We start from the raw sequence: 12674 nt of genomic DNA, 5'->3' as shown, positions 1-12674 counted from the left end.
TACTAAACTCTCTTGTATATTTGTCAAACCCACGCGGGCTTGCGAACAAAACAACAGTTACTTTTTAACTTCTATACTTAGAAGTATTTTGACCTCGCTATACCTTGAGATCATATTTAGGGATGACACTTTCTAGCGTGAATCAGATGTAATGTGGGAGTGGAGGGGTGGAGCCATGGGGGTCGCAAGGAGGTAGGCGGGGCACCAGGGGGCACTTGCCCCCTTAAAAGTATTTAAAAGAAAAAAGAAAATGGAAAAAAGGCAAGGGCGTATAGTCGATAGTTTAAACTTTACCAGATGGGGCCTTAAATGCGGCTACATAAAAACAGTATACCACCCTTTCCTACCTTTCGATATTTTTTTCACCGCTGATGATTTTTCGCATCGCTTCTGGTGGGTGGTTTGCCTCCCCCCAAGAAAAGAAAAACCCGGTGATGTCCATGAGTGAAGCTATAGTTGGCCCACCCAGTCGACTTTCGCATTAAGTGGGGCCAATCTACCCTTCTGTGTACGGTGTACAGTCCTTACATTATCGATACAGATTGTGCGGAGGGAACCAGCCTACCCTGCGAGAACGGAACTTTTTCTGAAAGCAAATAATTCGAATTAATGTAAATTAACAATGAAAAAACTAAACACCGCCGAATTTTTTGGACGATTTCTCATTCAACAGTGAATAACTTTTGTATCGCTAGAAAAATAACGATTTTGAAAAGGAATCTATTTTCGGGATGAAACCCGACAATATCACGCGGAACGCAACTTTAAAGGGACACTGGGTCCTAGAACAGCCCAATTGGGCTACAAAACGCGCTTTGAACGAAATGATGTTAATCTGAAAGAACATTTAAAAGTAGGATACAAACATCCACATAACTGTCCTAGGCGTTTTAATGTTATTCCTGTATTTATACGCGTGCGTGAACAACTTTCGGGGTCCACTTTATTTGCGACCCCAAAAAATTCGAGCTGTTTTAATACTAGTTGTGCTTTCAACCATAAAGTGTTCGCCTTCTGCGGACGTGTAAGACACCATATTATGTGCGTTGGTGATTGGTCACCGCGCGCTGTTTGCGAGCACGGTGCTGTGCATTCGTACGTGCATTGAGTGAAAGTAAAAAAGACAGGAAAACCGTTTTCTTACTCCGTCGTGTCCGATGTTAACAACCGAGTTCGCCCGTATACCCCCCGCTCTTCAAACAGGACGCTGGGATACTCTGATGAATTCGCGCTCTGATTGGTTGGATTTTGCGCAACCTGTGACCTGTGAGTCATCACGGTCATGACCTGGCAAGGTTTTCTACGGCCGTTAAGACTGATTCATTACTCTTTTATTCCAGTTTATAGATTTTTGTACACATGGTCCGCAATGAAACAGAAATCACATCCGGTATGGAATGTGCACATTTCTACAGGAAAGTTTTCGGATAGCGGTCTTAAACAGCTGCAGCCAGATGCTTTATACATGGGTCATAGGCCACTTCACAAGATTCTGTGAAGCTCATCATCTTATCACAGCGTCCTGTTTGCAGGGCGGGGGGGGGGGGGGGCACGAGCGAAACAACCGAGGTTTTTCGTTTTTTCTCGGGAACGGTAAGACATTAGGTTGGTTTCCTTTGAACCAGATGTTTGAAATAGGATAAGTAAACGATCCAAAACATGACATTTTCGGGGATTTCACTAGCGATAGTACCCCTTTAAGTCAAATAATGCCCTGTGTTACACCTGCAAAGCCAGGCCAGTGACCAATAGATGTCTCCTTTTCGACATTTTGACAAGCAAATTAAGTTTTTGTTTACCTTGTCAATACTGAGGGATCGCAGGAGTTCGCGTCTTAAGACAGCACCGCGAGTGTTTTCAGACGGAAGGTTTCTTCGGTTTGGTGTGCTGAGGTTGTATATTGCCCTTGTTTTTACAGAGACCCTTCGATCTTTCGTTGGCAAAATGCGCCTAGTGGATAATTTAACCCTGACGGTTCTGATTTCTCTAACTTCCCGCCTTCCTACGAGATCGCGTTTCTCAACAATTCTGAGTAATTTCCTGCTGTTCCCGTCCATCTTACGGGCTACCTTCCTCACATGCTCGTATTACCAAGGCAAATAAACGCACAACGCAATGCGCACATCGAAAACGGACATATGGATTCTTGGTCTTATGTACGATCCTAATGCAGTATTTTTCCACTGTCTTGCACGTTTTTAAAAACACTTATGGTGATTTCTGTATGTAACATGTTATTTACAAGATATCAAGTTTGTTTCCTTAAAATGATGTCTTTTCCCAATCGCACAGGTTACAAAATTGTCAAATTAGTCCGTCTGGTATATCAATAATAGGGCTGTTGATCATTTCCAGCGCGTCTGTGAAACTGGAGAAACGGGTTTGTATTACATGTAGTAATTACGTACTATATCACGGTCTAAACATGACATGTCTGTCACCGATGTACAAAGTGGGATTAAAGCCTGCATTAGTTCAAAGACAGATGATGTTTCCTGATTCAGATCGGTGGAACCTATAGGAGCCAGGAAGACGGCGTCAAATATAATTCACTTCCATTTTACGTCACCATTCCACGTATCAGAAAAGTTAATGTGAAAAAGAGACATAAAAATTGTATGTATAATATTTTTTGTTAATCCTCTTTTGGCTATGTTGCTCTGATTTGGGAACCAGAACTGTTATTCCAAACATCAGATTCTAAAAAAAATTTCGAGTCTTTCTTTTTGTAGAAAAGCTGGTCCCTATTTGCCTGTCTCCATAATGATTTCAAAACACTTCGGAGAAAAAAATCCAGAGCCAGTGTTTCTATAACAACTATATAATGACCATAAGGCAAAAAAAAGTCGGTCTCTGGTCAGACCAAAGTTCCGGAATTGATGCGGCGACGCAGTTTTTTTTTAGGGGGGGGGGGCTTTTTCTTCTTCTTCAAGCTTGGATTGTAAAGACAAGGTGGGTATTATTTTTCTTTTGTTGTGTCCTCATATACATTGGTGTCCTCCATCATTTACCTTGATGCCCTCCATCACTTGCCTTTGTGCAATTTCCCAATTCTTGGTGCTCCTTGGTACAAAAATGTGAGGTGGTGCGGCAATAGGTCGCTGTTGTAGCTACCGCAGAAAATTTGAAAAAAATAATTGACGCGCATGATTAAAATCGACGCGCGCGCTGACCAGAAACCGACTTTTTTTTGGCCTAAGATAGGAACAAAACTTCACTTCTGATTGATGATGACATGAAATCAGCCGTTTACGTACGGATGCACTTTTCTGTCATCAATGGCTGCGATGAAAATGCTTCATTTATGGGGCTTTTATCTCGTCAGCTCTTCTAACGATAATCCGATGTGATATGAAGTTTTATTTTTAAGAGTAAGGAGCCGTACGACTGTGATGTATCCATTAACCTCAATGAGTCCTGGCGACAAGAGCAAAACCGCCCACAGCAGGAAAACCTTCCAGTTTGCTTGATCAGCATCTTATGAGACCAAATAGACCAAAGATGTATGTCTTGACCAAAACATCACTATAATGTCATATAAATTATAGCTAAGCATGTGCCTAAATTAAAGTTGTATACCTGTGCTCTTTAACACATTCGATATTTTTTTCACCGAACGACTTTCTATATGTATGTTTAATTTAAACGGAAACATTTTTTCTAAACGTTTTCAAACCAATAAAAACAATTAAGTTTTTATTTTGGGTTGATTTTGTGCCCATAACGCACAAAAAAGATTCGGGTGAATAACTGTTGAGCCGCAAATAATTACAAATTTGAAAAGTACTTTTTCCGTAGTACTGAACGCAGGCGGGCTTTTTGGTCGATGTCTCATTCCGGAGCTGGAAAGCGAGCAATTGAAAAACAAAATCTAACCCGAAAATAGTACGGGCTGTGCAACTTTAAAACACATTTCCTATCATCTCGTCGGCGTCTTGTGTCATGTTCAAACATTGATGCCATTGCTGGTGGGGCCTCCAGTCTCTCTCCGATGCTTTATGTCCTGATATTATGTTTGCACCTAGTACACGCGCTGTCCTCCTCCTTCTCGGATCATTGCATATTATAAGCTTCTCCAAAGCTATTTGTATCATCAGAAAGCCGATGACAAGATTGCGAGGGTGCATGTTTTTAACTAGAAAGGCGCCGTAGGGTGACTGACAAGTCGTGTTTTTTTCTTCGCTATTCATGATAACATTCACTATCTAAATTTAAATACATTTTGTTTGGGACCGAGGTAGGTCTGAGCAGTGACCCAGTTCTGTATTGTATATTTTTAGCTGTTCGTTGAATACTCTTCAATTGCACATGTAAACTACCGATTTGTGGTCTAACAAGAATGGGCCTTATTCACGAGTTGGCCATTTTTGTTGAGTTCCCTGAATGTATTTTATTAAGTGTTAACTGTTGAATGGGATAGTGCCAGACTATTTATGCAGGCACATTACAGCCTTATTTTGCTGTCATTCTTTTTTTTTTTAAATATGGCTTTAAACATTAGGAATATTTAATTGCAAATTTTGAATTATTCATTGAAGCAGACTGGAATTTATTCTAAATTAAGTTGCTTTCATTTCTCTTCGCAAGTTCCAAGATTTAAGATTTTACCTAACTTTCAATTCAATATGGCCGACTCGTGAATAAGGCCCAAACTGCTGCAGTTGTCTGCTATTACTAAATCCCTCTTTTAACAAGCTTTCCGATAGTAAATGCCGAACTTTATGGCATCAGGGCTACAATAACCTGATAATCCTATTGTCTTTGAAAACGATCTCTCTTGGAAATTATAATGTTGGCATCTTGAAGCTCGGACCCTGATGTGAAATACGATATGTCGCGGCGTAAGATTCGGCAGTAACCAATACTGTACAAAGCATGTACCCCCGGCGCTTCAATAATTCTCACTTGTTATTATGGACTATTCCCGAATAATCGGTTGTTATCGCATTTCCAGGGTTTGTTCCAGCACCCCGGCGGCTACACTCTATTTGACTTGGCAAATAGCGCTCCGTGTACTCCGTCAGCGTGAATATCAAGTACTTCAGTGACGTGTCCTGCACTTGCTCATTCCTTTAATATTGATGTGTGCTATCAGGATGTGCACTTTCGGCAAAAAAGTCCACAAACACTGCGCTGCGAAGTTGATTTTTTTTTACCTCTTTCTGCTGACCGTTTTTTTATCAAGCAAATGCTTAATGTGCTTTTTAAATTTGTAACAGAATAATCGATCCGCTATGAATATAAAAGAGGATCTTACTGTAATCTATATGTATATTACATGCCCTGCAGATCAGAGGCGTGGTATTTGTGACATACATATTCACCGAAAAGTAGTTTAATGGGTCAAGGAATATTTCAAGCTTAATGGCTTTGGTTGTTTTATGTTGTTTTTCGCATTTGCAGGTTTTATCATCATGGATTCAGATTACTACTCTTACAACCGTTATGTTCCTTACAACTTGATGTTGGAAAACAAGACATTGGAAGAACTCTTGGCAAGTCTGAACTTCACTTCCCTGGGCGCGTTCATCGATGAGTATGACGTAGAATTAGAACCCATCGCCTACGATCTGTCTACCAAGGCCGATGCTGGTCTCATCACATCCTACACGGTGATATTTCTGATGTCGCTGGTAGGCAACCTCCTTGTGGTGCTTGCGGTTGCGCGAAAGCGCAGCATGCGCACTGTCATTAACGCGTTTATCGTATCCTTGGCGACTTCTGACCTACTGATCACCCTGTTCTGCATCCCGTTTACACTAGTCGAAATAATCACAGTAGACTGGGTACTAGGCACGTACATGTGTAAACTCCTCAATTACATCACCATGGTCGCTGTGGTTTCCAGCGTCCTTACCCTGACCACCATTGCGATAGAGCGCCACCACGCGATCTGTTACCCCCTACGAGCACGCATCATTCAGACCCCCAAACGCGCCGCCATCTTGATAGCTGGTCTCTGGGTGTTCTCCATGCTCCTTGTCTCTCCACTGCTCTTTGTTCTGGAAGTGGAGCTGGAATTAGATCCTTTCAGTGGCACCACCTACAAGTTCTGTCTGGAAGCCTGGGCCCACCATGACCAGAAGAAGACCTTCACGCTGCTCCTGGTCTTGTTCCTGTACGTCATACCCGTCTTCACCATGACCATCTTGTACTTACGAGTGGTGCACCGACTGTGGATACGCAAGGCCATCTCACCTGTCGAGGCCCCAGGAAGTATGGCCACCGCCTCGTCCTTACGCAACAAGAGACGAGCCACCAAGATGCTGATCGTGGTAGTGATTCTCTTCGCGGTCTGCTGGCTGCCTTTCCACGTGGTCAGCATTGTCCGTGATTTCTCCCACCTGTTAGACAGCGAGCGAAACCGCCTCATGTTAGCCATAGTCCAGCTGATTGGCTTCAGTAACAGCTTCAACAATCCTATCGTGTATGCCTTCCTGAACGAAAATTTCAAGCGGACCTTTCGGAAGACACTCTGCGTCCGTCCTAAGACGAAACCCGGCAAGAAGAAAGTGAAGAGGTCGACAACTCATCTGATAAGCCCGTATGCTGTACAGACAACCTTGTAACTCATTGCAAACACTTACACAATTTCGTCACAGAACATCACCATCTGTAAACATATTTAGCCGTATTTAACATGGTTTCATGAAGTAAAGAAGGGAAAAAGGCTTATTAAGTGTACTGGAGTGCCTTAGAATTCAAGCGAGCAATGTGACTTCGGGTGGTACCGGACAGGAGATTCAAAAACAGACTATTTAAAAATGTATGTAATTGATATAATCCCCAATGAAGATTTCGATATTCGTTGTTATCGTGCATTCATAAATACCTAAGAGAGTTTACGCAATTTCCTATTGGTCGACAGGCCGTCAAGTGGCCGGTCTTAAACGGATGATATAGACATGGCTAGCTGGTCTTAAACACTTTTCCAATATAACATCAAACTTGGACCCCCATGAAATCCGGTGCATTTTAACGTTTCATTGGTTGAACGTTCACATTCCTCACGTATGCATGCGCAATGTAGTACCAGTGAATTAGTCTGGTTTCCAGACCAAAAGATTCTGACTATTCCCGATGAATCTTAGGTCCGGTAGCCTCCGGTAATACATTGTATTACAATTTACATCACGTGACTAAAACGGGAGGAATTCCTCCTTTTTCCGAAAATGTCCGAAGTTTGCCGAATTCTTTTCGTCGACAATCGTATAGCGCCCGAGTATTTCCGAGTATAATATAGGTTTAATTAACTGCTAATTGCATATTAATTTTTTTTTTAAATGAGTTGATAATTAACATTCATTGCTTTCATTTAGAACACTTGAAATTCAACAACGATTTTGTGCATCAAATATACTCGGATCGTATCATGTGGGCGAACTTTTTGCTGCGTCATGTACAATTTTGAATTTGACGACCGTTACCGAGATTTTCCAAAACTCGGTCTTCATTCGGCTCCGCCTGATAACAGTGCTATTTGGGTGCCTAATTTTGAAAATTCCAGATCAACATTAGTCAATGTTATCTTACAGAAACATCAAACTGTATTATCATAACTGTTTGATATTACAAAGCAAATGATTTATTTCAAAATTTGATCAGAACATTAAAAGCTAAAAGTGATAAAGCGAAATCGGAAACGAAGCCGAGCTTTGAAAAGGGGCCATCAATTTCGTCATGTTTATTTTTAGCCACGGAGGCTGCCTGACCTACAATTTAGACGTAAGCGTCGGGAATAATTGTCAGGTCTGGGAACCAGACTACCAGTGAATCAGTATTTCATGGTCCGAAATCCACACTACACCAGCCCAGCTGCGTTTTGCGCGACATCGCGCAGTACGTGCGAGGCGCACGCCAATGTCCTTATAAAGTACTGAGTTGTGGAGGGGCATTCCATATTATAGTCAGAGGGGTGTTTCGTAAAACACGAAGTAAAATTGTTGAACAAAAAGGTTGGCAACGTCTAGTTTTTGACATGTTTTAATGTTTTGACCGAAAAGATTTTTTTTGACCGAAAAGGTATTTATGAATGGGAATAAATATGTGTTCTGTCGGTATTAAACACTCTGTTTAAGACCGGTGGGAGTCTCGATGGGTGATAATTACCCTCGGCTTCGCCTCGGGTAATTATCACCCATCCAGACTCCCACGGGTCTTAAACAGAGTGTTATAATGCCTCCCGAACACACATTTATTCCCTTATTGTTTATCATTATAGTCCACTAATACTAGCTTCAATAATATCTAGTGTTTGTCTTGTAGATGTCTATATAGCTCTAACTACCCGCGTTTCCCCCTTCAATTAATTGAGTAAGACCGGCTCATCAAGCTCATAGACATTGTTACGCTTGGATGTATGCTAATCTATTGTAAGTAATGATAAATGTTCAAAATGAAAATTAGAGGACGAAACGCTGCTTAATTCAGTTTTCCACAATAAAGTGAACACCCCCCCCCCCAAATTCTGACAATTATACTGGTAGTAATATCCGCTTGTGCACAAATTTGGTCGGAGCCAGCTGGTTTAGGGGGTTTAACACTATTCTGCAATATAGTGTTGATGAGCGTCGGATTTGAACAGCGCCCCCATTGAAAGTGTGGTATGAGCCACCCCCAACCCTGCAAAAAATCCTGGACCCGTGCGTGCTACCTGCTTTAACGCAGAGACAAGAAGAAATTTCATAAATTCAAATTTTCACAGAAGCAAATTTCATGAATTTAATTGTCGCAGGCATGTTATTTCTTGGAATCTCATTGCCTACAAAATTTAATTGTATTCCCTTTTCTTTCAGAGTAAACATTTAATGAGTACAAATATAGAGTAGGCCTATCATATGCCAATACTTCGCGTGTGTTGTTTACATTATGAATGTATTAAGTAACATCCATGAAGTTATATTGCATGTTGTAACATCGTCTTGAACCGTAAATAAAATGGTATCAATGGAACACGTTTCTTGGCCATATGTAATCATTCATGAGAAAAATAGAACAAAATTACATTTTGTGTTTTTTCCCTTCGGCTACAGATGTCTACTTGTAGCTTATCATTCCCAAAAATTGAAACAGCAGTCGCATATTAACTCAGTTTGGTTGTTGCCTTGTACGCCACAAGACATAACTATTGCGCAAGGCTGGTACGCACCGCGTTGCTTTCCTGAAACTGTATAACTATCGGCGCAAGCGACGGTTACGTGGTTGCACAGTGCAAGGTTCCAGCTGCTAATTGATAGGCCAAGGTCCCAGTCTAAGGTCTAAGTAGTAGGGCCTACTACCGTGCATTCCCATGAATGGGACGATATCTCAATGCTAATGGTGCCAAACTGATTAGGAATGGGAGGGCTGATAAAGGTCTATTTTTGGTTGCCGCAACTTGATCATTGACCGTTTCTTTATGTTCAGATCGCAAACTTTTGTTCTGGCTATTCTTATTTTTCGCATTCATTGCGGGGAGGGGTGCTTGTAATAACGTAGAGAAGGCAGCTACCATAATATTTTGGGATTAATGTAAGACTACAATGTGGTACTCGTCAGCCCTCTCAACTGCCAACTAATGTTTTAGTATTATTTTTAAAGTCTGACCGACTTCAGACTTGGCAGACACTCAATTAGACCATCACTCAAAGATTTCGTCACGATGACATCATCGGGTGTCACGTCACGTCACATTAAAGGTGTATTTTTCGAATCACTTTAATTTCGGACGTACAAATCCGATTAGGTTGAAACTTTAATGTACATAGACATGGACGTGTTATACGTGACAATTTAAGTGACTTCATGACACGTCATAGCGTATATGATTTGTTTTAAACATTTTTGACCAATTAACTTATATTTTGCAAACAAAAAATGCTAGCCTTATTTTTTTGCAATTAGTTTGATAGGTCATAAAAGCACGAACTTACTTTGAGACAATGTGTGATGCACCAGGACGTCATCAAAACTGCAATTTTTAAAACGCATTTGAAGGGAAGTCCAATCGTCATAAAACTTGGTGTGTAGTTAGAACACTTATATGCAAAACATGACGTGACCTCACGATGATTTCATCAATCAATGTTTTTATTAATTTTTGAAATGTTCATATTTTCTATTGTTACAACATTTGAAATGTCCTCTTTTTAGGCGAAGTAAAAAAAATCCCATGTTTCTCGTTCCCGCCCGCTTCCTTTTTGGAGGCCTCCTGGATTTTTTTATTATTGTTTTTTTTTTGAAAAACGCAGTAAAATACACCGAAAAAGTCCACAAATTCATTGGAAAATAAATACTTGCGAAATATGTGACCAATACAACTCTAAATGACACTGTAAATATGTTCATTTTTCTTTTCCAACTAATCTTTTATTTGAAAAGTGTCTTTGAACAGTGGAAACACCAACGGTTGCAGGAAATTTTGAAATGGCGACATCTTGAAAAAAATAAAAAATAAAAATAAAAAGCCCCTTTTCCTCTTTTTTTTTTCAAAACCCCGGACGAGAAACATGTATTTTTATTCGGTCTTAGATCAGCTTCAAATATCCCCCTGAGGAGGTACAAACACATTTCTATTTGTGTTCGTTAACATATTAAAAAGCCTGGAGGGTATCGAGTACCGAAGTGTGACGTCAGTTAGAACCAGAGAAAGTGTAGTCAAAACATTGATCTCCATAGTAATGGAGATCAAGTAAAGGAGATCAATGAGCGAATGAGTACGCGCGCGTGTTGGTTCACGGCATAGTCACGGGCTGAATCGCGCGCTAATGTCTTTTACACACATTGTGCGCGTGTTGCATTAACTTCGGTACTCAATTACTGCCGGATGAGAGGTGCTGGCGCTTCATTTCCTTAAAAAATATCAAATGTCGCCTGCAGGAGAGATTTTCTTTGTCTCCCCACAATACACGACAGGGTGACAGTAAGGTCATGGCAAAATTCTGCTAAATGCATTTCAAAAATCTGTCAGATTTATCAAAAATCTGCCAAATTCCCCAGAATTAGTCGAAATACACTGTAAACACTTAAAATCACATACAGATTTGTAGTATTGCCTTAATTAGGGTTCAAAATACATTGTAAACAATCTGTAGTCACATAAAGATGTTATGAAATTATTGCGTCAATTTCAGCAAATTTCAGCAAAACGCGGTTGCGTCACGACGAAGTCCGGTTCCCAGTGAAACTCAGCACCAAAACCAGCCAACCTGTCCCATTATGCAAGGGTTTGTTTGAAAAGACTGAAGCTTTTTTAAAGAAATGTACATGTTTTTTCAATTTGCTATGGTTTTCTGTCAAATAACGGTTTTTGCAGAATTCTGCCAGAAATCTGCCAAAAAAATTCATTCTGTCAAATTTTCTGTCAAACTCGTTTTTTTTAACAAAAAATATGTCAAAGTTAGCCGAAAATCGGCTAAAACGGTCACCCTGATACACGGGAATGATCGCAGGTTTAAAATACCTTTGCCGTGCTAAACAAATGTAATCTTTCCATACAGCTGAATGTAATTTGATGAAGGTCTTTCCGCGCTGCACAATTTATACATTTCAAGCACAAGGGTGAATCATTGTAATTTGGGGTTAAAAAAGCCGTTCCCGGATCATTGAAAAACATATATTGTGTTTGACACTACACGTCGTCTGAGCACCGTCGGATTCAAAAACAAATTGTGGGGGATAAGCTTTTGCGGTTTTTTTCCCCATTTTGTTTTAAGGAGGGGTGGGTGTATACATTGAAATTGTGGACCTTCATTACTAGAGGATAATAGGGTTGACCGAAGGTCCACATTTGATGTGTGTGTGTACAAGTCAAATCGTATGGATGATCTTCCTAAGTATCAACCAAAGAGGGACAGTAGGGGGACACGAATGAAGGTGCTTATAATGGGGGGGGGGGGGGTTGAAAGCGGGGGAGGAATAGCAAACACCGTTGAGCAATTGCAAATGCGATACGGAGGGGCGGGGCGGGCGGGTTGTCTTGGCCTAATATTTGTTTATTAGGCCTCAATTTACTTGGATTACAGATCCTACTGGCGTGAAATTATTCCGTCTGGCTTGCTGTCATTATGAAGAAATCAAGAAATGTAGGTGCATTCCAAAGAACACTAACAGACCATTATCATGTTGCGGCCATCTTGAAAAATATAGTCTGGTTCCCTTTTGCAAAAAAAAAAATATATCATTCAGTACTTTTATTGGATACCGGCAGAGAACATGACTGAATGGTGGCAGCATGATAAGGTTCATTGACTGATTATTGGAAATACAGTGCTATTGTAGCAATTGTTACGTGATCAAGGCTGTGCACTAGCGCGGGTTTACGCTGTTCTCTCCTCAAAAAGCTCAATCTCTGCTGAGCTGAGATTTTCATTGGTGTTATTTTTGGAAACGTGCAAAATCATGCAATGCAAATATATGCCTTTTAAGCTTGTACTCGGGTTCCCCTCTCGTGCCGCCTTACTTTGTAACTCTATGCCGAAATCGTGCTTCCCATTCTTATACTGTAACTCGGTTTAAAAACAGCGTCAACAGAAATGGCCCTCTCTTTTTATAATGATTACCCTTTTTTCTCAGATTTTCTGAGAATAGCCGTTGGTTATATATTTGTGGTTGGTCAACTCATTTTAAAAAATGCGTCGGTTCCCAACTTACCACCACTTTACATGTTAAAATTGCCAATGGGTCTCCCCTTTCTG

At 40.7% G+C, this 12674-nt stretch overlaps 1 protein-coding gene across 1 annotated transcript; it reads left to right on the top strand.

Moving 5' to 3' along the window:
- The first annotated feature begins 5414 nt into the window (after window positions 1-5414).
- Window positions 5415-6861, top strand: LOC119731280 (QRFP-like peptide receptor). The gene has a single exon (XM_038204414.1). It carries the CDS (start codon window positions 5415-5417, stop codon window positions 6567-6569), a length of 1155 nt encoding a protein of 384 aa, XP_038060342.1. The 3' UTR covers window positions 6570-6861.
- The last annotated feature ends 5813 nt before the right edge of the window (window positions 6862-12674 follow it).

The sequence above is a fragment of the Patiria miniata genome, unplaced genomic scaffold (genome assembly GCF_015706575.1).
Source record: "Patiria miniata isolate m_02_andy unplaced genomic scaffold, ASM1570657v1 HiC_scaffold_23, whole genome shotgun sequence".
Taxonomy (NCBI): Eukaryota; Metazoa; Echinodermata; class Asteroidea; order Valvatida; family Asterinidae; genus Patiria; species Patiria miniata.
Note: the sequence above shows the minus strand (reverse complement) of the source record. Positions and strands in the feature narration are given on the sequence as shown.

Excerpts from the sequence above, each read along its gene's own strand:
- LOC119731280 (XM_038204414.1), top strand. The coding sequence starts at position 5,415 with ATGGATTCAGATTACTACTCTTACAACCGTTATGTTCCTTACAACTTG.